This window comes from Rhinoderma darwinii, chromosome 10 (assembly GCF_050947455.1).
Source record: "Rhinoderma darwinii isolate aRhiDar2 chromosome 10, aRhiDar2.hap1, whole genome shotgun sequence".
Taxonomy (NCBI): Eukaryota; Metazoa; Chordata; class Amphibia; order Anura; family Rhinodermatidae; genus Rhinoderma; species Rhinoderma darwinii.
The window spans coordinates 99,442,388-99,469,581 of NC_134696.1; the positions used below are offsets into that span (position 1 = coordinate 99,442,388).

The 27,194-nt window shown below is 40.9% G+C and overlaps 1 protein-coding gene across 1 annotated transcript in view; it reads right to left on the minus strand.

Annotated features, from left to right (window-relative positions):
* Positions 1 to 18,059, minus strand: part of LOC142662684 (B-cell receptor CD22-like) — a 61,339-nt gene extending 43,280 nt beyond the window's left edge. The window contains exons 1-4 of the mRNA XM_075840895.1: positions 17,818 to 18,059; positions 15,430 to 15,562; positions 15,198 to 15,305; positions 14,802 to 14,980 (exon numbers count right to left, since the gene is read on the minus strand). Coding sequence (XP_075697010.1) covers positions 14,802 to 14,980; positions 15,198 to 15,305; positions 15,430 to 15,562; positions 17,818 to 18,059 — 662 coding nt within the window. The remainder of the gene's footprint in view (positions 1 to 14,801; positions 14,981 to 15,197; positions 15,306 to 15,429; positions 15,563 to 17,817) is intronic.
* Between the last annotated feature and the right edge of the window lie 9,135 nt (positions 18,060 to 27,194).

The following is a 27,194-nucleotide window of genomic DNA, read 5'->3' on the forward strand; positions in this document are numbered from 1 at the left end:
TGAGCCAAAACAACGCACTTGTCTTGAACGGAAGGAAGTGTCACTATCCTAAACAGCCGTGCAGACAAGCAACATGCCAGAGGAAGAGGACAGATGAGATGGACCAAACCAAGTCCTGATGACATCAGCAAAGGTCAAAGTAAAGCAAAGGTCAAAGTAAAGCAAAGGCCAAAGACCTGAGTGAATCCGTCAGCAGTATCCAAGTGTTTTAATAAGTAAGTGACCAGGAGGAGGATAATAATAAATCCCCCACTGGACACCACCGTTCAGTCTGACTCCACAATTGTGTGGGTTACCCTAAGGGCGACAGTCAGTGAAGAACAGAAGACAAAAGAAGAAGAGGATGATGATGTACAGGACTTATCAAAGATCTGATGGAACACAAACCTGAGGGGTGATAGCATGAGATTGGTGATAGCATTATTTTATTAGTTGAGGCCCTATTCATTATATTGTCTGAGGTTTATAATTATAATGTATGTAAAAATGCCACGGTACTGCAAATTACAATCTCAGGTGTTTTATGTGGAGTTATGAGGTGAAGGTCACTGCTTGTTGTCACTCATAAGTAAGAAGTACATGGCAGCAATGAGAGCCCGGAGGTTATGTTACCTGGGTGTCTTTAGGTTTGGGGAAGATGCTGCCCACGACCTGTTATATCTGCAGGGGTAAAGGTCCGATTAGGACAGTAAGTGACAGTGCGACACAATTATGACCAATACATATGCCGTGGCCGGAGAAGTTTGGATTGTTGCCAACATTAGTAGGTTTAGCAGTAAAGAATGATCATAATATAGAGAAAGTACCAGATTTGACAATATTACAGAAGATGGTTTTGATGTTTTGAATGATGACCAAGGGGACCTGTGCATGTGCCAAGTAGATGACCCAGCCTGTTGCCAATATATAAAATTTTTGGCATCATGCAGATCAAGCATGACATAGAACAAGCTGAGGAAATAAAGGAAGCGTTCAGGAAAGCCAATTCTAAAGATGATTGCAAGCCAATTGAGAGAGCAAGAGATGACAGACCTGACAACAAGAGTATGTGCAGCCGGGTAACAGAAAATTGGCTTGTACCTGGATTCAATAATGCCACCACTTGGTTTGTAGCAGCCGGCATGACGTGCGCACGGCATGAGATAGGTAAAACAGCAAAGGTACTTATGAGAAGTGCACCCCGGCCAGATTACCCGTTCCAGCGACTGCAGAACATACAACTACCCGAGGTAGGTGTGTATGAAACGGTGCTCGTATGTTTAGACCTTTTCTGAGGGCGGCCGGAAGCCTGGTCAGTGTCTTCTTCACTGCAGAAGTTATGTGTAATGACAGGGAAATAGTTTGTATGCCAAGTATTTAACTGGTGTTTGTACAATGATAAGATATCAGCAGTTCTCTATATGTTATTCCAAAGTTAGTTTGTTTAATAATGGTATTCAAGAAGTGTTGTAGGAATATTTAATTCTGAAGTTAAGTTTTATGTGAAATTCTAGACCAGCGTACCTTAGCATTGGACTATTGAAGGCATGTGTCAGATAAAAGGTACAGAAGCTGAATATTCCCATTTGAAAAAAAAATTTCGTTGTGAAAGGAAAATTTTAGAGCTTAAAATTCTGTGCAGTATATACAGTGAAGGAAATAAGTATTTGATCCCTTGCTGATTTTGTAAGTTTGCCCACTGTCAAAGACATAAACAGTCTAGAATTTTTAGGCTCGGTTAATTTTACCAGTGAGAGATAGATTATATTTTTAAAAAAACCAGAAAATCACATAGTCAAAATTATATATATTTATTTGCATTGTGCACAGAGAAATAAGTATTTGATCCCCTACCAACCATTAAGAGTTCAGCCTCCTCCAGACCAGTTACACGCTCCAAATCAACTTGGTGCCTGCATTATAGACAGCTCTTACATGGTCACCTGTATAAAAGACTCCTGTCCACAGACTCAATGATCAGTCTGACTCTAACCTCTACAACATGGGCAAGACCAAAGAGCTTTCTAAGGATGTCAGGGACAAGATCATAGACCTGCACAAGGCTGGAATGGGCTACAAAACCATAAGTAAGACGCTGGGTGAGAAGGAGACAACTGTTGGTGCAATAGTAAGAAAATGGAAGACATACAAAATGACTGTCGATCGACATCGATCTGGGGCTCCATGCAAAATCTCACCTCGTGGGGTATCCTTGATCCTGAGGAAGGTGAGTGCTCAGCCGAAAACTACACGGGGGGAACTTGTTAATGATCTCAAGGCAGCTGGGACCACAGTCACCAAGAAAACCATTGGTAACACATAACGCCGTAATGGATTAAAATCCTGCAGTGCCCGCAAGGTCCCCCTGCTCAAGAAGGCACATGTACAGGCCCGTCTGAAGTTTGCAAATGAACATCTGGATGATTTTGAGAGTGATTGGGAGAAGGTGCTGTGGTCAGATGAGACTAAAATTGAGCTCTTTGGCATTAACTCAACTCGCCGTGTTTGGAGGAAGAGAAATCCTGCCTATGATCCAAAGAACACCGTCCCCACTGTCAAGCATGGAGGTGGAAACATTATGTTTTGGGGGTATTTCTCTGCTAAGGGCACAGGACTACTTCACCGCATCAATGGGAGAATGGATGGAGCCATGTACCGTCAAATCCTGAGTGACAACCTCCTTCCCTCCACCAGGACATTAAAAATGGCTCGTGGCTGGGTCTTCCAGCACGACAATGACCCGAAACATACAGCCAAGGCAACAAAGGAGTGGCTCAAAAAGAAGCACATTAAGGTCATGGAGTGGTCTAGCTAGTCTCCCTACCTTAATCCCATCGAAAACTTATGGAGAGAGCTGAAGATCCGAGTTGCCAAGCGACAGCTTCAAAATCGTAATGATTTACAGATGATCTGCAAAGAGTTTCATGTAAAGATGTTATTTGTTAATATTTTTCTTCAACTGAATTATCTGATTAACATCAATTATTGATTATGTGATGAAAAGATTGTTCTCCATAGGAAGTGTCCAACTGGGAGCTAAAGGAATCAAAACCAGATTCTAACAGATTGTGGACGGATAAAGGAAGGTAAACTGGTAGCATCCAATGCACTCTTGATGGCACTTGCATTGATGGTTTGTGGCCTCACATATGCCCCCAAGACTGCAAGGATCGATTTGGTAAGATCTAATTTGTATGTCCCAGGTTTTACAGCTGTTGCTGCTAAATTCTGTTAGAGCTGTTTGATTTGCCTACAGAACAGTCCTGGCAGACCGGTGCCAACCTTATCATACCCGGCTCCCACAAAGAGAAGAGGCCTTCCCAGGTAGAATGAACCAGAGTAGGGGGAGAAAAATTGGTTTGAGACACTTGTCAGATAAACATGTGGAATCTGTGAATAGGAGATTTTCCAGGTAATCAGCTGAGAATAACGTATAAATCCTGTTGGAAAGTGTAAACACCAAGTTCAAATACAATGTACTCAGTAATCACACATTTTCTAGGTGCCCTGTCCAGTGGAACAGAGAAGTTTTTCTTATATAAAGGTGTTTGTTTGATGTCGTTTAACTGGTTGCCGACACAGGACGAGTATGCTCGTCCTGAGCAGCGAGCACTTCGCGCATTAGGACGAGCATACTCGTCCTGTGTGACAGCCGTCCCTGCGCGCGTCTGTGCGCGCGATCGAGAGCGGGGCAACGGCTGTAATACACAGCCATGGCCCCGCTCTGACAGCGGAGAGGAGAGAAACATCTTCTCTCCGCTGTTAACCCTTTGAACGCCGCGATGACAGCTGATCGCGGCGTTAAAGGAGAGGGGACTGCACATTGATCGCGTCACAGAATATAACTGTGACGCGATCAAAGCCCACAACTCATATGGCCAGACAGCCCAGGGTCCAGTGAAGGACCCCAGGGCTGTCTGAACATATTTCCTGTTGTTAGGGCATACTGAGGTATGCCCTAACAACTGCCTGTGTACGATCAGTAACAGGCTAATGTACTGGCATATAGATCTATGCCAGTACATTACAGTTACAAAATAAAAATCAAAATGATAAATCCCTTTATGGGATTAAAAAAAAAAGTTAAATGAATGTAAAAAAAAAATAATGGTAAATAAATAAATAAAAAGTAAATAAAATACACAGAAACACACATTTTTTATAATAAATCAACTGTTTAAAATATAAGTCCCAAAACACGAAATAATATAGACATATTTGGTATCGCCACGACCGTAACAACCTGTACAACAAATGTATACCATTCTTTATTATGATCGGTGTATGGTGTAAAAAAAATAATATAAAAACTGCTGCACAACTGCTTTTTTTCTGCATTTTAATCTAATTAAAAATGTATAGAAATTAAACGATAATGTATTTGTACCAAAAAATGGTAAGTACATAAAGTACAACTCGTCCCGCAAAAAACAAAGTCTCATACAACTACGTCGTACAAAAAATAAAAGCGTTATGAGCGTCGGGATGCAAACAGGGAAATTTACAAAAAATTGCTCTGTCCTCAAGGCTAAAATTGGCCGTGTCCTTAAGAGGTTAAGGGCCTGTCATTATTACTGTATGTACTTAGAACAACGTTTATAGTGTATGCGGATGATGTTATCACCAGATTAGTATTTATTTTAACAATTCACAAGGGTCGGGGGTCCCCGGCAAGTGCCAGTAAACATGAACTAAAAGACTTTTAATATGATGAACTCCATCACTGAGATGCGGCAGGCGCAGCCTGAGCCAGTACAACGCGTTTGTCATGCACTGACGGCAGTGTCACAATTCTAAGCAGCCGCCCAGACAAGTAACTTGCCAGAGGAAGAGGATAGATACGGAGGGTTTGTGGTAGTCACAATAAAACTCCACTAATCCATCTACGTGGGATCTCACCCCAGGCTCACAGCATGAGGTGTTATGTACAGCCCGGTGACGTATACTAAAAGAGACAGTGTCTGACAGATGAGAAGGACCAAACCAAGTCCTGATGACATCAGCAAAGATCAAAGTAAAGACCTGAGTGAATCCGTCAGCAGTATCAAGTGTTTTAATAAGTAAGTGACCAGGTGGAGGATAGTAATAAATCCCCCACTGGACACCACTATGCAGTCTGACTCCACAGAAGACAGAAGAAGAAGAGGACGATGATGTACAGGACTGGCAATGAACTGATGGGACCCAAACCTGAGGGTGATCGCATGAGATTGGTGATAGCATTATATTATTAGCTGAGGCCCTATTGTTTATATTGTCTGAGGTTTATAATTATAATGTGTGTAAATATGCCACGGTGCTGCAAATTACGATCTGAGGAGTTTTATGTGGAGGTGTGAGGTGAATGTCACTGGTTGTTGTCACTCATATGTAAGAAGTACATGGCAGCAATGAGAGCCCGGAGGTTATGTTATCTGGGTGTCTTTAGGTTTGGGGAAGATGCTGCCCATAACCTGTTATATCTGCAGGGGTAAAAGTCCCATTAGGACAGTAAGTGACAGTGCGACAATTATTACCATTAATAAAAATGTAGACTGGATTAATTATATATATTACAACCAGCAGCGGTTTGTAGATTATACCAAGACAACCATCCTGTATCCTGAGGAGAATAGGGAAAGTTAGGACCACTCCGAAACCTTGGAAGTCCAGGTACAAAGGGGGGTTACTCATCAGGAGTAGCTCGTCTCAAGCTGGTGAAGAAATCCAAAATCCCTACCCGCCTGGTTTGAGTGGTCAGTGGTAGGTTGCTAGGCAAGACTCAGGGATAGAGTAATAATATTTTTAGGGGGGACTGTCAGGGATCATTACTATGTATATTGTTTGCAAAAATATTATCCTTACATATATATGTATTTATATATCAGTATATTACACAAAGAACTGGAATGTAACAAAATTGACCATGTATCAGGGGCACGCCTATGGAAGACACCGCCCCTGGAATGCAAGAGGAGTGTACAGAAGAACTTACAGCTGAGGATCCAATGGGGCTTAAGCATGTCCCACATCTCTAGGGAGGGAACATGTGATTCTTTCTTTGTTCAATAAAAAAAGTTCAGTTCACTTCCTACATGTCTGAGGGAGGATGTATACCAACTTGTCTGTCTGGTGTACTTTTTTCCACGCATGCTCTCAGTTTTCAATTTAGAGAGGTGGTTATTCGGTGTGAAATAACAGGGAAAAGGAAGTTTTACCCTGACACAACTAGACTTCCGGTCCCCCGGGAACGCTATAAAAATCTATTAAATTCTCAGAATCAGTGCAACGGGGGACCGGAATGTATATTAGCGAGTGTACTTACATACTGCAGTGACTACACTGATAATCATTTTTGGTCCCCGCATAACCCCTTTAATAACCGGGTCATAGATTTTACAAATAATAATGCCATATAGTGCCCAAGCAATAGCGCCATACAGTTAAATGTCCATCCACATCAATGCCCTCATCCAAACTGGTTTAAAAGGGAACCTGTCACCAGCATTTCACCTATTGAACTCTCCTCACCCCTCGCCGGCCGTTGCTGTCAATTATTCATTGTCGTTATCCCCTGTGGCAGCTATCTGCTCCGGTTTATTGAGAAGGGTCCAGATTGAGGTTAAAAATAAATGCTAATAGAAGTAAAAAAAAAAAAGTAGAACAAAAAAATCAAATGCAATTTCTTACATTTCATAAAGTTTATAACATTTTGGTTTTTAAGACTCCTTATTACTAACAACCTGCACAATAACTCAGTCTGGAATACGTAGAGGGGAAATAAAAAACGCTTCTTTTTGCATTTCCCTCAAAAATATAAATCAATATAAATAAATAACTAATACTAAATAACCCAAACTGGCATCAAAAGAAAGTACAACTTGCTCTACATAAAATCAAAGTCTTATACATAAAGAATATAAAAATAAAATACAAAACACATTTTGACTGCATGAGTCTTGAGAGGCATAATCCAAAAAGTCTACAGGGTCTGAAGGGATTCATACAGGAATGGTAGATATTTTGGGTTTATTAAAGGGTTATTCCCATCTTCATAAATGTAGCTAGGAAGCTCACCCATCTAAAGTTAAGACATTTTCTAATTACCTTTCTGTAGCCCAGCGATGTCGTTTTCTTGCTGTTGTTGATTGGAATCCACGTCAGTCCCTCTTTGGTTGTAGCTCGTTGTCTAGGGATCCGGCCACCGCTATTTACCTTTAGCGGTGGCCGCGCATGCGCAATGACATCCTCTCCGTCCTCAGTAGAGGATGTAATTTATCTCGTGAACGCGCATCTCAGCACATGCGCAGTAGATGCAGGGCAAGATACCCGTCGCGAGGAGAAGTCTGCGGTCCGCTGAAGGTACATGTACAACTGTGTATATATATATATATATATATATATGTGTGTGTGTGTTTGTGTGTTTATGTATATATGGGTGTGTTTGTGTATATGTGTGTGTGTGTTTGTGTATATGTTTGTGTGTGTGTATGTTTGTGTGTATTTGTGTGTGTGTGTATATGTGTGTGTTTGTGCATATGTGTGTGTGTTTGTGTATATGTTTGTGTGTGTGTATGTTTGTGTGTATGTGTGTGTTTGTGTATATGTGTGTGTTTGGGTATGTGTGTTTGTGTGTTTTTGTTTGTATATGTGTGTGTTTGTGTATATGTGTGTTTGTGTGTGTGTGTGTTTGTGTGTATGTGTGTGTTTGTGTATGTGTGTGTTTGTGTATATGTGTGTGTTTGGGTATGTGTGTTTTTGTTTGTATATGTGTGTGTGTGTATATGTGTGAGTTTGTGTATATGTGTGTGTGTTTGTCTGTTTATGTGTGTGTGTGTGTTTGTGTATATCTTGGTGTGTTTGTGTATATGTGTGTGTTTGTGTATATGTGTGTGTTTGTGTATATGTGTGTGTGTATGGTTGTTTGTTTTTTTGTGTTTTTTTTTTTAAATTTATTAGTGCCTATTTAATGGCAATTGGCTGATTGACAGCGTCCATTATTAAGGCGGTACTTAGTGTTAGCCGGTGCAGAGGCTAGCACTAACCACCCATTATTACCCCGGTGTCCAACCGCCACCAGGGGTGCCGGGAAGAGCTTGGTACGATCCAGTACCTGACCATCTGTTGTGATCGTTGGGCACTGGGGCGGCCGCAGGCTCGTATTATGAGGCTGGGAAGGGCCAAAAACAGTGGACCTTCCCACACTTGTAATGCTAGGCTGCTGCTGCTGTGTTGTATCGGGCTGGTTATAAAAATGACGACTAAGGGGGGACATGATTATTTTCTATAAATATATGAATGGCCCATAAAAAAAATCTGATGAAATCCTGTTCCATGTAAAACCCCCTCAAAAAACAAGGGGGCGCTCCCTCCGTCTGGAGAAAAAACGGTTCAATCTCTAGAGGCGACAAGTCTTCTTTAGGCCTTATTCACACGAACGTGTATTAGGTCCGTGATAGGCACGTGAAAATCACGCGTGTCACACGGACCTATGTTACTGAATGGCGCCGTTCAGACAGTCCGTGATTTTCACGCAGCGTATGTCCACTGCGTAAAACTCACGACATGTCCTATACTTGGCCGTTTTTCGAGCATCAGGCAGACATTGAAGTCAATGGGTGCGTGATAATCGCGCACAGCGCACGGAAGCACTTCCGTGTGTCGCGCGTGATTTGCGCAACATTAGATAAAGAAATGAAGGAAAAAATAAAAGCACTCCCTTCATTTCTTTTTCTACACTCCAAAACCGCGTGTCATAAGCATGGCCTATGCGTGAAAATCACGCAGCCACTCAGCCAACACTGATGACACTCGGAAGTGCATGGCGAGCAAAACGTTGAATTTTATGCGTGCGCAAAACGCACACCCTTCTGTGAATAAGGCCTTACTGTGAGAACTGTGAATAGCCGCCCGCAGGAGCCATCACAGTAGGAACAGGAGATGGCTTCAAAAAGGAGAAACCAATGTGTAGAACAAAAAAATATCAGCTCCTATGTCAATGTGTAGAATTATTGTCTGAAAGTTAATCTAGTCTGATCGCTACTAGAGCTAAAGGAGGGAAATGTTTCTTTTTTAGGTAAGATTGGCTTATGCCTTATGGGTAATTATTAGATTTATTTACTTATATATTTTTTAACCCCTTCGCGCACCCGGATGTTCCATTACGTCCAGGTGCGGGGAGTGATTTTTGGAGCGTGCTCCATATGCTGCGGGTGTCGGCTTTATTTTACAGTAGACACCCGGGACTAACAGCTGGGAGCAGCGATTGCGCTGTTCCTGGCTGTTTAACCCCTCAAATGCTGCAGCAATGACAGCAGCATCTAAGGCGTTGAAAAGAGGGGGTGGCCCCCTCCGACAGCTAACCCCCCCCCCTCTGCAGTGAGATTGGGGGGTGACGACGGTTGCTTTGGCAGCCCAGGAGTCTAATGAAGGGCTTAAAGAGGCTCTGTCACCAGATTTTGCAGCCCCTATCTGCTATTGCAGCAGATAGGCGCTGCAATGTAGATTACAGTAACGTTTTTATTTTTAAAAAATGAGCATTTTTGGCCAAGTTATGACCATTTTTGTAGTTATGCAAATGAGGCTTGCAAAAGTCCAAGTGGGTGTGTTTAAAAGTAAAAGTCCAAGTGGGCGTGTATTATGTGCGTACATCGGGGCGTTTTTAATACTTTTACTAGCTGGGCGTTCTGATGAGAAGTAACATCCTCTTCTCTTCACAACGCCCAGCTTCTGACAGTGCAGATCTGTGACGTCACTCACAGGTCCTGCATCGTGTCAGACGAGCGAGGACACATCGGCACCAGAGGCTATAGTTGATTCTGCAGCAGCATCGGCGTTAGCAGGTAAATCGATGTAGCTACTTACCTGCAAACGCTGATGCTGCTGCAGAATCAACTGTAGCCTCTGCTGCCGATGTGGCCGTCACGATGCAGGACCTGTGAGTGACGTCACAGATCTGCACTGCCAGAAGCTGGGCGTTCTGAAGAGAAGTGGATGATACTTCTCATCAGAGCGCCCAGCTAGTAAAAGTATTAAAAACGCCCCGATGTATGCACATAATACACGCCCAGTTGGACTTTTACTTTTAAACACACCCACTTGGACTTTTGCAAGCCTCATTTGCATAACTACAAAAATGGTCAGAACTTGGCCAAAAATGCTCGTTTTTTAAAAATAAAAACGTTACTGTAATCTACATTGCAGCGCCGATCTGCTGCAATAGCAGATAGGGGTTGCAAAATCTGGTGACAGAGCCTCTTTAACAGATACCTGTAAAAGTGACGATATACTGCAATACGTTAGGTTCAAGTCTCCTAGGGGAGCTAATAAAGTGTGTGAAAATGTGTGAAAACATTTTTTAGTAGCGAAAAAATAAATAAGACAAATTTAAATTTACCCCCTAAAGTAATGTAAAAAATAAAGAAAGTAAACAAAATTGGTATCGCTGCGTCCGTAAAAGTCTGAACTATTACAATATACACCGCATTCCAAATTACTATGCAAATGTTATTTTTCACTGATTTTCCTAAATAGTCGATGCAAATGACAGTCAGTATAATCTTCAAGCCATCAACCGTTGGAGTATAATGCAAATTTTATTGAACAAATCTCCTAATGATAACAGATTTTTTTTTAGAAGTAAAAAACTCAAAATGCTTCACATTATTATGCACAACAGAGATCAAAACATTTTACAGGTTGTGAAGAGAACTAAAATGGTCATTTGTTGAATTTGCAGCATCAGGAGGTCATATTTACAGAAATCAAAAGCTCTTTCAATAAAAAAAATCTTAACAGGCCAAGTTACATGGTAACATAGGACCCCTTCTCTGATATCACCTTCACAATTCTTGCATCCATTGAATTTGTGAGTATTTGGACAGTTTCTGCTTGAATATCTTTGCAGGATGTCAGAATAGCCTCGCAGAGCTTCTGTTTTGATGTGAACTGCCTCCCACCCTCATAGATATTTTTCTTGAGGATGCTCCAAAGGTTCTCAATAGGGTTGAGGTCAGGGGAACATGGGGGGCACACCATGAGTTTCTCTCCTTTTATGCCCATAGCAGCCAATGACACAGAGGTATTCTTTGCAGCATGAGATGGTGCATTGTCATGCATGAAGATAATTTTGCTACGGAAGGCACGGTTCTTCTTTTTGTACCACGGAAGAAAGTGCTCAGTCATAAACGCTACGTACTTTGCAGAGGTCATTTTTACACCGTCAGGGACCTTAAAGGGGCCTACCAGCTCTCTCCCCATGATTCCAGCCCAAAACATGACTCCGCCACCTCCTTGCTGACGTCGCAGCCTTGTTGGGACATGGTAGCCATTCACCAACCATCCACTACTCCATCCATCAGAACCATCCAGGGTTGCACGGCACTCATCAGCAAACAACACGGTTTGAAAATGAGTCTTCATGTATTTCTGAGCCCACTGCAACCGTTTCTGCTTGTGAGCATTGTTTAGGGGTGGCCGAATAATAGCTTTATGCACACTTGGATCCTACACCTTGAGGTTCGCGGGACTCCAGAGGCACCAGCGGCTTCAAATACCTGTTTGCTGCTTTGCAATGGCATTTTAGCAGCTGCTCTCCTAATCCTATTAATTTGTCGGGCAGAAACCTTCCTCATTATGCCTTTATCTGAACGAACCCGTCTGTGCTCTGAATCAGCCACATATCTTTTCACAGTACGATGATCACGCTTAAGTTTTCTTGAAATATCCAATGTTTTCATACCTTGTCCAAGGTATTGCACCATTTCACGCTTTTCGGCAGCAGAGAGATCCTTTTTCTTTCCCATATTGCTTGAAACCTGTGGCCTGCTTAATAATGTGCTCAGAGGCTGAAGTCTATCCTGATCAAGTCCTGCTCACACAGGTGCACAGTTTGTAACAAGAAAGAACTTCCATACGCTGTATTTTTAGTCCAAGGAAGGTGGGATGTGAGAGAAAGTGACACCCCCTGCAGGGCGAGCCATGGACTAGAACTGAGACTCAATAGAGATGGTTAGAAATGCAGAAGGTTTATGGCTATACATTTTTAGGGGGTATTTGGGGTGTTGTACAGCAATTCTGCCATCATTTTGTTTTAGATTTGGAGCTTCGTGAGTAGATCCCTGTTGGGTAGCTGCTCTCTAGTCAACGTTGCAAAGGAGGAAGGGTGTAGACTACAGAACCCCCCAAACTGCGCATACAGTGTGGGGCTCTATAGGTCCACCGGTTTAACCCTTTGTAAACATATTGCAGATATTCTCATGACATAGTCACTCAAAATCCTTCTCGGCTTTACAGGCTGCTCTGACAGTAAATACCAAAAACATTCAACATCTGAGGTGTTATGGTGACATGAAGTGGCGGTATGTGGGTACTGCTAGTTTCCTTTATTTTGTGTCACATAATTCACTCACTCTAAGGCCTTTTTACACGAGCGTATTTAACGTCAGTGACATGCGCGTGAAAATCCTGCGCCTCGCACAGACCTATGTAAAGCAATGGGGCCGTTCAGACAGTCTGTGATTTTCACGCAGCATGTGTCCGCTGTGTAAAACTCACGACATGTCCTATACTTGGCCGTTTTTCGCGCATCACACACCCATTAAAGTCAATGGGTGCGTGAAAATCACGTGCAGCACACGGAAGCACTTCCGTGTGTCGCGCGTAATTCGCGCAACTGTAGATAAAGAAATGAAGGAAAAAATGAAAGCACCACATTAATTTATTTTTCTAAACATCAAAACCGCGTGTCATAAGGCTGGCATATGCGTGAAAATCACGCAGCAAACACGTATAACACACGGAACTGCAACACGCAAAAAACGCAGCGGTTTTTGCACGCGCCAAATGCACACGCTCGTGTGAAACCGGCCTAAAGCTAACTGAGACTTTTTTTTGAAGGTTTCTGTTCCTTGTAAGATAGAAATTCTGGTCTCTTTTTCTTCCACAGTGTAGACATAGATCAAATACATAGAAACCAGTTTGTTTGTTTTTGGGCCATACAATGTACTAAACAGGTCATATACTGTATGCATTAACCCCTCGGTGACCACCAATACGCCTTTTCACTGCGGTCACTAAGGGGTCTTAGGCTAGGCTGCCGCCTTTTCTCGGTGGCCCAGTCTAGGTCCTGCACGGGTATCCAGTGCGGGCTGGGGCAAGGGCTCGGCTGTCTAATGACAACCGGACTCCTGCTCCAACGACGGCGATCAAAGTTTACTTAGATCGCGGCCATTTAACCCGTTAAATGCCGCAGTCAATAGTGACCGCGGCATTTAACTTGTTTACAGAGGGAGTGAGCTCCCTCTCTCACCCATCGTCGGCCCGCAAATGCAATCGCGGGCCTCCGATGGGGTGCCATGGCAGCCAGGGGGCTAATAAAAGCCCCCAGTTATGCCCTGGGAATGTGCCTATCAGGACGCGCCAGCAACACGTCCTAATAGATTGCCTGTCAGATTTACACTTACAGGCATTAAAGCTCTGGTATGCGAAGTATACCAAAGCATTATAGCAGCGATCTGAAGATCACACAGTGAAGTCCCCTAGTCAGACTAAAAAAATAAGTTATAAATGTGAAATAAAAAATACAGTAAAAAAATAAATCAAACCATTTTGTTTCCATAAGAAAGTGGTTTTATTTAGTAAAAGTGTAAAAAATAAATAAATAAAATAAATAAAAGTGCACATATATGGTATCGCCACGACCGTATTGACTCAAATAATAAAGTTAATATGTAATTTAAACCGCAAGATAAACAACGTAAATAAATCCGCAAGAAACAATGGTGAAATTGCTATTTTTTTCCATTGCCCCCCAAAAAGACATAATAAAAGCTAATCAATAAGTCCCATGTACCCCAAAACAGGACCAATCAAAACTACACCCCGTCCCGCAAAATATAAACCCAAAAAATAACTAGATTGACAGAAAAATAAAAAAATAACGGCTCTTGGAAAGCGTCGATGCAAAAACAAATAATTTTAGTTCAAAAGTGATTTTATTGGGCAAAAGTCGTAAAACATAAAAAACCTCTACATATGTGGTATCGCCGTAATCGTACCGACCCATAGAATAAAGATAACGTGTTATTTAAAAAAGTTAAGAAAAGTTAATTAAAAATGATATGTACCCCAAAATGGTGCCATTAAAAAGTACAACTAATTCAGCAAACAACAAGTGGTCATACAGCTATGTCAACAGAAAAATAAAAAGTTATAGCTCTTTGAATGCGAATATAGAAAATTAGTCATTAGGGCCTAAAATAGACTGGTCACTAAGGGGTTCAAAGCAAAGGTGCCATCTGAGCTGCTTATCTCCCCTTAGGAACGGTGCTCTATTGCCTATAAAAGGGAATTAATAAGTGAAACTGCAGAAGAAGTGACCCCCTGATCCAAGTCTTAAGACAAGGAACTCTTCAGGGCTGCAGGAAATACCCGTCACGGAAGTAAAAAAAATTCAAAAATACTGCCCAAGGTGAAGCACCAAGAAATAAGTCTGTTTCATGAGATTTCTAGCCTCTTAGTCATGGTTACCGACCCCATGAATAAGCCAGATATTGTCCCTGAGATTTGGTAGGCTGACACTGGGGTCTCTACCAACCTATTAGTCACTGCTATCAGGATGGTCCCTACACTTATCTTCCATTGAGAACCATCTGGGGACACAGTACGGTAAACAGTAATATGGCAGCCAACCTCAAGACCTGGTTTCTTGGTAGGGATCATTGTATTTGTTGACAGTTAATACTTATTGGAGTTCATTGATGAACTTCATGATGAGTTGGTTGGACATTGACAATGGGAGGAGGAAGATCTGATGAAGCTCAAGACCAAGAATGTCATCTTACCCCCTGCTTAAAATAACGGATGAGAGTTCATGAACATAATATGGAGCTATCAAACCCAATTCATGTTTGACATTATATGGATTAATGGAGGCCATCAGCTCAATGGGTCGATAAAAGGCAAGGATCCCAAGAGCTGGAGGAGTAGATTTATCTGCAAAGTATGAGTCCATGGACATCTTCTACGTGACAGAAAAGGGTTAAGGTACGAGAATATGACAGTGGTAATGACTGAGGAAACATCATATATTTATTATACCCTAAAGAACATCAAGGATATCGGCACTAGAAGACACAGGACAACTGGAGGGAGGAAGATCTTATGGGCGGTGGAACAGCCTTCAGTGCAAATAAACACATCATGGCCCCACGCCGCTCCATCTGTATAGGACTTGTTACCAAGATAACACATATTTCTTGTTGAACACCCACGGAAGCATGAATATTGCGATCCCGAGGGTCCTGTAGAGATTTAATGGTGCATGTAAGTACAATTGTAATGCATTTCTTTAAAAAACAAAAACATTTCCTAAAAAGGTATTCCAAACTAATGGTGGAATACCATTTTTTTTTTGTTAGAATTGCACTCATTGTGTCAATATAAGAACCAATCAGCTGCCAGTAAACACACCCTATGTACACCACCGAGTCCTGGAGTAGCACCCTGAAACTTTTTATAATCTTCACGCACTGAAAAAGAATAAAGACGAGGAGCTTCACCTTTCGCAGCTTTTGAGATGACACGGGGCATAGGTTTCAGTTTTCTACAAATAATAAAAATAAAAATACAGGGCACCTGCTGGCACCCTACTGCACCCTAATATCGCATCTTATTAAATTACTGTTTACAGCCCCTTAAAGGGAATATTTCAGTAAATTGAACCCCATAAACTCGTATAAATTCTAAATAGGTGCTGGGGAATCAAGCTCAGACATCACCATGTTTGCTATCATAAACAAAATATAATATAAATCTTTAAGTGTCCGCTGGGCGTTCTTTCATCCGTAAAGTGTCCTGTGAAGTGTCAATCCCTCTCAAACCTTTCCGCTCCAATTTTGATAGACGTGTCCTGGAAAGGACGTCGGATGAGGCAGGAGATGTCAATCAAGAGCAGGAAAAAGTGATTTGGAAGGGGTTGTTGCCGAGACTTCAATGGACACTTCACAGATAAAAGTACGGCCAGCGGACACTTAAAGATTCACTAGCATATGACACGTGAGTGATTAAAAGATTATTTTCTCAGGTATACTTGGTTTATGATAGCAAACGTGGTGATGTCTGAACTTGTTTTGAAAGCACAGTGGTAAGGGGGTCAATTGGGGTCAAATCTATGGGGGTCAAATCTGAAGACCCCTTTAAATTACCCTAAAGTCACATCCAGAGAGATATTTTGTGATTTCGGATGTTTTTCTTTTCTTTATTATATGGTGAAATCTATTTCTTTACTAAAGGAGTTGTATGGGATGAAAAAAATAATTGATATTTGCTTTGATCCAAAAACAGCACCCCTCTTGTCCATGGGCGTTGCCTGGTACTGCAGCTCAGCCTACTTGAACCTGCAATACCAGACAGTCTGTGGGTAAGGGTGGCACTGTTTCTTTAAAAAAAGACCTTTGTCACATTCTATATTACGCGGGTGGCAACTTAGATGCAAATTTTAAGAAATTGAAGGGGTTTTATAATTAAAAATTTGGAAATGTCCAATTGGGAAATTCTTAATTAAGGTATATTAAAGACTTCCTTACAGCATGTGTAATGTCCGTGGCTGCAGGCTGTCAGCTCCGTTCTGCCCCTGACAGCCGCAGCCATGAGTCGGCAAGCGATGGCCCCAGCCTCCTTCTCAGGAGAAGCCAGCGCTCGTGTCTACTCACCGTAGGGTGCGCGCGCACGCTCGTGCCCGCTCTTAAAGGGGCAGCGCGCGCACCGGACCTCGTTCATGACCCTTGACCCGTGAGTACTATGGACTATACGAAGGGTCCAGCCCCCTAGTTCTTTGCCTGAGCTTTGTTGTGTATTCCTAGTCTGTCTTGCATATGGCCCCCTAGTGTGTCCTGCTCCCATTGTTCCTGTTCCTGTATCCTATACTTGTATCCTTATCTAGTGCCGTGCTGAGCTGTAGCCGTGCTGTGCTATATTCCACACCTGTCCTGCTTCTCCACGCCTGACGTCTACCTGCTGCCAAGTTCCTGCCTAACCTGCCTTGCTACTGTCGGACCTGCCATAGGTACCCTATACGAACTATAGACTTTGACCTGCGTCCTGTTGGCCAGCTGCCTTACCGCCAAGACAGTATGGTCCAGTGGGTCCACGAACCCAACGTGACAGCATGTCTGCACAGCAATGTTACAGGATAGAAGACCTCCATGAGTCAACATTTGATGGAACATGCCAGATTTTATTAGATTCCTTACGAATGTATGAGAAAACCTTCATATGCCACAGTATAAAATAACAATCCTCCTCATTCTGGCCAATACGGTTTTCCCACTCTAAAGAAATATGGTATGAATTTTACCTTAGGCCCCTTACATTCTGCATGTGCATTTCTTCTGAATTTCTTCCATTTAAACATATTTGTTATAATGTCAATAATGTATCTAGTAATGGCTAAAAAAAGATGCAAATGGGGAAATTGTGGTAACTGTTTTGAAAACTGTATAAAAAAACACAGAAGTCAAAAATACAACTCAAAAATCTTTAAAAATATACCTGATTCTTGTGATTTCTGGTGAAGACACATAGTCTGATCCCCTGCACATTATGTGGTCTTTCTAGATGAGGCCGAGGTAAGAGAAGTGCAGGATTGACAGACCCGGCCATTAGGGGCATTGCTAATTGGTGAAACTGAAATAGCGGAAGAAAAGTAATATATTGTTTAAATATAATGCAGCAGGTGTAATCTACAATATTATACATATATATATATATATATATATATATATATATATATAAACTGAATGGTCGCTTTATTGGAGACCCCCATATAGTAGAGCGTTAGACCTTCTTTTGCCTTCACACCTGCAACAATTCATCGTGGAGTATATTTCACTAGGTGATGAAATTGTCTGCAGGAACATTGGCCCATTTGGACATGAAAGCTTGTCGTAGTTGCCGCTAAAGTGTCCTTCTGCCATAGGGTAAACAGCTGTCATGAAGGGATCATCTTGGTCGGCCACATTGCTTAGGTAAATCCTACTGTTCAACCGTCCAACCACAGGTATCAGAGGACCCAGGGGGTGCCAAGAAAACATTCCTCGCATCATTACTCTACCTCCACCAGCCTGAAATGTTCACACCTGACTGGAAGGTTTCATCGATTCATGCGGCTTTCGCCAAATTCTGAACCTCCCACCAGCATGTGCCACAGAAATCTGGATCCACAGGTAATAAAGTGTGGGGCAGCTATGGGGGCATTATACTGTGGGGCAGGTATGGGTGGCATTATACTGTAGGGGCGCCTATGGGGGGCATTATACTGTGTGGGGGAAGCTATGTGGGGCATTATACTCTGTATGGGAGGGAGGGGTGCAATACACTGTTTATGGGACAGAGGGGGCATTACACTGTGTATGAGAGGGAGGGGCATTATACTGTGTATTGGAGGGAGGGGGCATTATACTGTGTATTGCAGGTAGGGGAGCATTATACTGTGTATGGGAGGGAGGGGGGCATAACACTGTGTATGGGAGGGAAGGGGGGCATAACACTGTGTATGGGAGGGAAGGGGGGCATTACACTGTGTATGGGAGGGAGGGGGCATTATACTGTGTATGGGAGGGAGGGGGCATTATACTGTGTATGGTAGGGAGGGGGCATTATACTGTGTATGGTAGGGAGGGGGCATTATGCTGTGTATGGGAGGGAGGGGATTCATTATACTGTGTATGGGAGGGGGCATTATACTGTGTATGGGTAGGAGGGGGCATTATACTGTGTATGGGAGGGAGTGGGGACTTTATACTGTGTATGGGAGGAAGAGGGGCATTATACTGTGGGGGCAGCTATAGGGAGCATTATGCTGTGTGGGGGCAGCTATGGCGGGCATTTTACTGTGTGCGGCAACTATGGGGGCATTATACTGTGGGGGCAGCTATGGGGGGCATTGTAGTAGTTATATTCTTGTATATAGGGGCAGTATTATAGTAATTATATTCTTGTATATATCAGCAGTATTATAGTAGTTATATTCTTGTATATAGGGGGCAGTATTATAATAGTTATATTCTTGTATATAGGAGGCAGTATTATAGTAGTCATATTCATGTATATAGGAGCAGTATTATAGTAGTTATTTTCTTCTATATAGGGGGCAGTATTATAGTAGTTATATTCTTGTATATAGGGGGCAGTATTATAGTAGTTATATTCTTGTTTATAGGGGCAGTATTACAGTAGTTATATTCTTGTATATAGGGAGCAGTATTATAGTAGTTATATTCTTGTGTATAGGAAGCAGTATTATAGTAGTTATATTCTTGTATATAGGGGCAATATTATAGTAATTATATTCTTGTATATAGGAGCAGTATTATAGTAGTTATATTCTTGTATATAGGGGGCAGTATTATAGTAGTTATATTCTTGTATATAGAGAGTAGTATTATAGTAGTTATATTCTTGTATATAGGGCAGTATTATAGTAGTTATATTCTTGTATATGGGGGGCAGTATTATAGTAGTTATATTCTTATATATAGGGGCAGTATTATAGTAGTTCTATTCTTGTCCATAGGAGAGGATAGACGTGTGCTTGTGAGCTCCCTGTTAGGACTATGCATGGCTTCTGACCCAGGTGGAGGGGAGGGGTCCTGGGCTGATGATCCTGGGAAAGCCCAGAGTCTGGAGTTTGACCTGCAGCATGGAGATGGTGGAGGTGATGATCTGGAAATGGTGGCTGGTGAGTAAACTGAATCTCATGATGTTGGTGAATTGTGCACAAAAATGACAAAGAAAAATATCTTTAAAATGGAAATGCAAGTTCGCAAATTGAGAACTGAAATTAACCAAGAGACTGATCCAAAGGCAAAGCTGATGAAATGTGAGTGTCTGGATGTTTGCACACGTGAGCTGGTGATATTGAAGGAGAGATTGCAGAAAGAATCATGCACAGTACCCAAAATAAAGAACCGGGCAATTGAGAACAAAAGGGAGACCAGAGCCCAAACTGTGAAGAGAAAAAATATCATTGCAAAAAAAGACACTGACTATAAGACTGTGTATAATATTGTGGAGCAGGGAAACCCTGGAAGATATGAGTGTGCAGTGGCTGGAGGTTCACAACTCCCATCATGTGTGGGGTCTGTGCAATCAGCCAACACAAATGCTGCTAAAGCTGCAGAGAAATGTGTGCCAGCTGACGAGGGGTTAACTGCAGTAGACTCTATGTCCTGGGAGTGAGCAAGAAAGTGCCTCATGTCCTGATATTATAAGTGAGAATTCGCTCATCGCGGTGATTGACAGTCTATCTGATGAACCAGCGGCACAGGTTGAGGCGGACATTGCAGACCCTGTTCTGGAGGTTCAGCCGTCCGCAGTGTCAGTGAATGGAGTGCAGGTTACACAGCGATCAGGAGCAGACACAGGAGGATCTGCAGTACAATCAGCTGAGGAGAGGTCCAGTCCTGACCCACCTGCTGACAGACCTCAGTACAGGAGACTGTTCTCCAGCGTCACAAGACCGATTAACCCCACACCTCAGAGGAGGAACGCGGTCAGAATCAGGTACTCAGGTCCAGAGGAAAACCTCCCTTCCAGGCTCGACATTGGGAAAGTTTTGTTGAAGGAGTTTATGAAGTTTAAAGCTTCTGAGGTGTTCGCTCTGATCCACGTTCCCTCCAGCAGGAATTATGACATCAGTTTCAAGCTGCAATATAGTCTAGACTTGTTCTGGAGTATTTATAATGATACAAAGGAGCACGCGATGTGGGAGCATCTACATGTCATCCAGCTGACTAAACCCCAGGTAGTCACCGCCACCGTCCTGTTCCAGTCTGAGGTGGTGGCTCTGGCAGATTTGCAGCACTGGTTGAGCAGATATTGTGAGCTGAAGAGACTGCCAACAAAGATCTATGATGAGGAGGAGATCTGGAATGGAGGATATTCTGTCAAGATTCAGCTGGTTCAGGAGAATGGAGTGACCAGACATCTGCCGCACTACTTCTACCTGGGCTCGGAGAGAGGCATATGTTACTACCCTGGTCAACCGTGACGGTGCCATAGATGTGGGGGCAGACACCTGGCATTCAACTGTTCCCGTATTAAGTGCTCACTATGTGGTCAGTTTGGGCATGTGAAGGACGATTGTACAGGACCTGTCATCTGTAACCTGTGCTTAGGACCTGGACATACATTCCGGGAGTGTCCGCATGCAGAGCATAATAAAGAGGAGACCTTTAAAGAAGCCATGAAGGAAGAGCAGGAGGATGTCTCCATATGTGTAGATACAGCCCCAGAACCTGGAAGTCCCAGCGATGATGTAAGCCGATGTACCAGAGACCCTGCTCCAGAGACGAATGTCCCATCTGTGGATGCTGCACAAGTGTCACCAGCCACTGAAAATAGAGGTCATGCTAAAAGTAAAATATCCAGTCACTCTGTCACCAAACATCTGCCCGACACCAGTAAGGAACCAGCTGATCCAGCCGCAGCGACCAGTAAAAAACCAGCTGGGCCAGCCGCAGCGACCAGTAAGGAACCAGCTGATCCAGCCGCAGCGACCAGTAAAAAAACAGCTGGGCCAGCCGCAGCGACCAGTAAAAAACCAGCTGATCCAGCCGCAGCGACCAGTAAAAAACCAGCTGATCCAGCCGCAGCGACCAGTAAAAAACCAGCTGATCCATCCGCAGCGACCAGTAAGGAACCAGCTGATCCAGAGGCAGCGACCAGTAAAAAAACAGCTGATCCAGCCGCAGCGACCAGTATCGATGAGGAGGGATTTCAGACGGTTAAAAGGAGAAGTAAAACAGATGATTCTTCTAGGAAAAAAATCACTGCTGCAAAGAAATCACCGGAGTCTCCAGTGCTGGCGATAACTGGGGGACGTTATTGTGCGCTGGGAGAAGATGACCAGGAAGAAGAAGCAGAGATGGAGCAAGTCTCCTCACACAACCCAGATGACGAACCTCAGGATGAAGATGCTGACCCCCCAATGTCCACCAAAAGATGGGGTGTTACAGGACATAGCAGTGGAAGAAGGAAAAAAAGTAGGAAAGACATGTAACCAGGATGAGGCTGAAAATCACCTCCATCAATGTGAACAGCGTGAAGAATAGGAGCAGGCGATATTCCAGTGTCTGTCTGACGACAAAACCAATGTCATCTTTATACAAGAGACTTATCTACAGAGTAATGTCCCTGCTGTGTCCCTGCAGTCACCACATCTAGTGGGACAGTGAAACTCTCAGCTGCTGTATGGAGACTTCTAGCCCAAACTCCGTTTATATCATAGAGGCTTACTATATGTCATAAATGTGGTGACCGTGTACCCTCTGTGGTGTGCGCTATGCTGCCCGGTCACCAATAAAGAAGAACTCTCCTGTAATACTGTCTAGAATAATATCATGGAAAATAGTAGAAACAATCTATACTGGCGCAATATTCATATATTATGGTTTGTTTAATGATTGTGATGTTATTAAGAGACAAATGTTTATTTTCTTTATCTGTTATGAGTGTATTGCAAAGGTATTGTAATAATTTGTTGCAAGTTTTCAAATAAAAAAGATAATTATAGTAGTTATATTCTTGTATATAAGGGCAGTATTATAGTAGTTATATTCTTGTATATTGGGGCAGTATTATAGTAGTTATATTCTTGTATATAGGGGGCAGTATTATAGTAGTTATATTCTTGTATATAGGAGACAGTATTATAGTAGTTATATTCTTCTATATAGGAGCAGTATTATAGTAATTATATTCTTGTATATAGGGGCAGTATTATAGTAGTTATATTCTTGTATATAGGAGGCAGTATTATAGTAGTTATATTCTTGTATATAGGAGCAGTATTATAGTAGTTATATTCTTGTATATAGGGGGCAGTATTATAGTAGTTATATTGTATATAGGGGCAGTATTATAGTAGTTATATTCTTGTATATAGGAGCAGTATTATAGTAGTTATATTCTTATATATAGGGGGCAGTATTATAGTAGTTATATTCTTGTACATAGGGGCAGTATTATAGTTGTTATATTTTTATATAAAGGGGTACCCAAATTGAAGTATGTGTGTCTCCGTGTGCCTCTACATCTTTTTAGCCATTAAAGCATGGGGCAAATTGAACGGACTAAAAAATGACTACCGGATTAAACTACTTATGGATTATTAGTAGTTTTTAACCATAAAGGTCTGTAAAGGAACTGTATACCCAAAACGGTAGGACTTTATTTGCAAGGCTAATACATTTATTTACTTTCAGATGTCATGAAAAATGGTTTCACAGTTGGACATAAACTTTAAAGTTCACAAGAGAGACTTAATCAGTACCAGATCCAGTGGAATAAGGCGTCATAGATGGTGCTTGAAATATAGATCATTTATAATCCCAAACATCAAGAAATCAAGCGTGGGATTCCCCCATAAAAGAAAGTTTAATAAACCTTGTACATATAAGATACCCCTGAGGAGGCTGCTGGTGGAGCAGAGTGTGGTGTAAGACATCATTGCTCAAAGTATTTTCTTTGCATCCTTTTTTGGATTAGATGTCACATTATCATCTACAAAATATATGAATTACCTGTATACTGTGTATTCTACTACTTATGTCATGTTTATTATTGTAATTTGTAAGTCTGACTCTCGATATTGCAGGGGATTTACACCTTGTAGGTGACATTATTATGGATCACGACTCAGTTTTTCTGTTTGCTGTTTATAAAAATTTATATATTTTTTACTTATTTGTTAAATGTGCATTTCAATGTCTTGCACTGAAGAGGATGTGGAAAACGGCTCACTGGTCAGTGATTTGCTTTTCACATCCTCTTCTTTGCGGTTACTGCTGTCTTTGTAAAAAGTTTTATTTTATTTGAATACTTTAGAATCCTTGAAAAAAGAAACTCGTTGATAAAGGATGAAATTGTCCTTCACTGGACGTTGGAAAGTTTCCTTTCTCTGCCTATATTTTCTCTTACAGAAAGGTTTCTACATTGTATCAACTCGTGGCTATTATCTCCATGACACATTTTTCCTATATCAAGAAATGTGTAAAATCTAAAGCCTCATGCACGATCTAGTGCAATGTGGACAATAATATTTGTGGTCCCGTATGATTCTGTCATGGGTTCCATATATTGAATCCATATGCCTCCATAAGAATGCACTACCACCATATTTTGGATTTCTTATCACAAGGATCCTGAATTTGGTTGTGTTCTTAAAGTCTAAAACATAGTCACTTTGGTTGGTGTTTGTGAACTTAGATACCCACTGGTCTCCCAATTTAAGAGGCTGTAATGTTTAGTTAAAAATGTCATATTGTTTTATTTCTACCGCTCTAATGCAGTCTATGTGTCTCCATGGTAACAGACACCAAACAAACCCTGCGTAGTCTGATCCTTCTTTCAGACTTCCTTTTATTTGCTCCCTACTTTATGCTTACATATGCTTGGTAGGTTGGCAAGAAGTAAAGGACAGACGGAAAGGAATATGACTGGAGGATCAATACCAGGGTGAAATAGTCTAGTCTTGAACTGGTTCAATAAGGTTTTCCCTAAAACGAAAGGCTTGTTGTTATTGCACCAGCGGCGGATATCTTTTTCCATTTCTGGTGCTGGAGGAGAAGTCCTGGCATGATATATCGATATACCCTGTCAGCACTTCTAGTTAATGGGGTTTACTAATAAAGATGTGCATGTCACCCTCAAGTCTTGGCTGGTGTTTCCCTTTAATCATATAGGTCTCATATTTTTGGTAAATTTTTAATATTGGTGTTTTTTTTATCCACAAAAATATATTCAAATGTAAAAGAAAAAACTTAAAACACATAAACAAAACAAAAGCAAAACGAAAAAAAAAATGTAAAAGTAAAACGCAGTGGTAACTATTTCTATGTTATGTTTCTCTACAAGAAAGCTTGTTTCCTGTGTTGAAATTTTTTCACTAGTAAAAGCAAAACAAAAAAAAAATAACTTTGTACTTTGCTGTAACTTTTTATATATTTATGTTTCTGTTTTGGGTGATTTTTTTTATTTTTTATTGATTTAGCTCATTGCTCAAAGTGAATGTACCCTGTGTAGGACAATGATATGTTTAGGTTGAAAATTCGGTGCAAATTAATTTCTTAATCTATTTTTAAGTTTTGAGAAATTCAATTTAGGGTGTAAATTTTGATTGCTAAGCATGCATAGATTAATTCAATAAATTATTTATTTTTGGAGAAATGAGTTAGAAGCTGAGATCTTATTGATGGAGGATTTGGGTTTTAGCAAATTTAGGTAATTAATTGTGAATAATGAAGCCATATAATTGTACAATAGAGCATTGGTGGGTCACATGACCAGAAAAGATTTCTATCCACTGGAAGGGAACAATAAAGATTTATATTTACTGACAACAAGCAGATTTTGAAAACTGTGAAGAATTGATATAGAAATTATACTGCCATTTTTTAACATTTTTATCACCTGCATTTGCTGACAATAGGAAAACCCCTATCAGTTTTTATAAAAGAAGTAACACTTGAAATTAGTGAAGGTCTACAGACATAAATTCAATTGTTTGGTAAGAAAGTTTTTCAAGAATGTGGAAGATGCCAGTGCTATTCTTCCTTTTCTTTATAAAGTCTTTACAAGTTAGGTTGTTAGAAAATAAAATAAAAACATAGAAAATAATATAAATCAAAAATCGTAAAATATAAATAATAAATTAAATAATAATACATAAAATAAATAATAAAATACAATGCCCGTTTCTATTGTGTATTATTCTTTCTTGTATATCTGAAAGGACTTGTAACCGTGACTGATCTATGTCCATAACTGAGTTTGCTGTTGTAGTCACCAGAGAATAGAATAGATATGAAGCAGATTTTAAAAATGAACATATACTAAAATGGTAGATAAATAAATACTATACACAAGAAAATGATGACCACACACTGCAAACACCAATGCCACCTAAAAACGAAATATAAATAAATATGCATTACTGCTGAATCTACTTACAATTAGGAGGTTCTAGCGCACATTTTGATCAAAGTGTGTGAGCCCACCTGCCACGACAATGCAACCTCACTTATAAGGTGGGTTCTTACACTACTCATACACCTAGTTCTAAGCCTGCAGAATATACTTGGGGATGGTAGGAACCAGCATTAAACTAATTAAAATCACCCAGGGCAGAATGGGAGGAGAGCAAGATTAAAAGAGGAGGCAGTCACTAGACCCACATATATACAATACACAAGAAACAAGAAGTTCGATCAGCACATTCCAGCAAAATGAAAAAAAAACAAAAACGTGTATACAAGTGCAAGAACGCAAAAGGACTGCAAAATAATACTTTACACAAGAAAATGGTGACAGCACTCTGCGAACACCAATGCCACCTAAAACACTGTAAATAAATAAATATGCATTGCTGCTGAATCTACTTACAATAGTGAGGTTTTTAGCGCACATTTTGATCAAATTGTGTGAGCCCACCTGTCACGACAAGATGACCTCTATAAGGTGCGTCCTTACGCTACTCATACACCCAGTTCTGGGACTGAGTCTACATATACTAGATAGATAGATAGATAGATAGATAGATAGATAGATAGATAGATAGATAGATAGATAGATAGATAGATAGATAGATAGATAGACAGACAGACAGACAGACAGACAGACAGACAGATAGATAGATAGATAGATAGATAGATAGATATGAGATAGATATGAGATAGATAGATAGATAGATATGAGATAGATAGATAGATAGATAGATAGATAGATAGATAGATAGATAGATAGATAGATAGATAGATAGATAGATAGATAGATATGAGATAGATAGATATGAGATAGATATGAGACAGATAGATAGATAGATAGATAGATAGATAGATAGATAGATAGATAGATAGATAGATAGATAGATAGATAGATAGATAGATATGAGATAGATAGATAGATAGATAGATATGAGATAGATAGATATGAGATAGATAGATAGATAGATATGAGATAGATAGATAGATAGATAGATAGATAGATAGATAGATAGATAGATAGATAGATAGATAGATAGATATGAGATAGATAGATAGATAGATAGATATGAGATAGATAGATAGATAGATAGATATGAGATAGATAGATAGATAGATAGATAGATAGATAGATAGATATGAGATAGATAGATAGATAGATAGATAGATATGAGATAGATAGATAGATAGATAGAT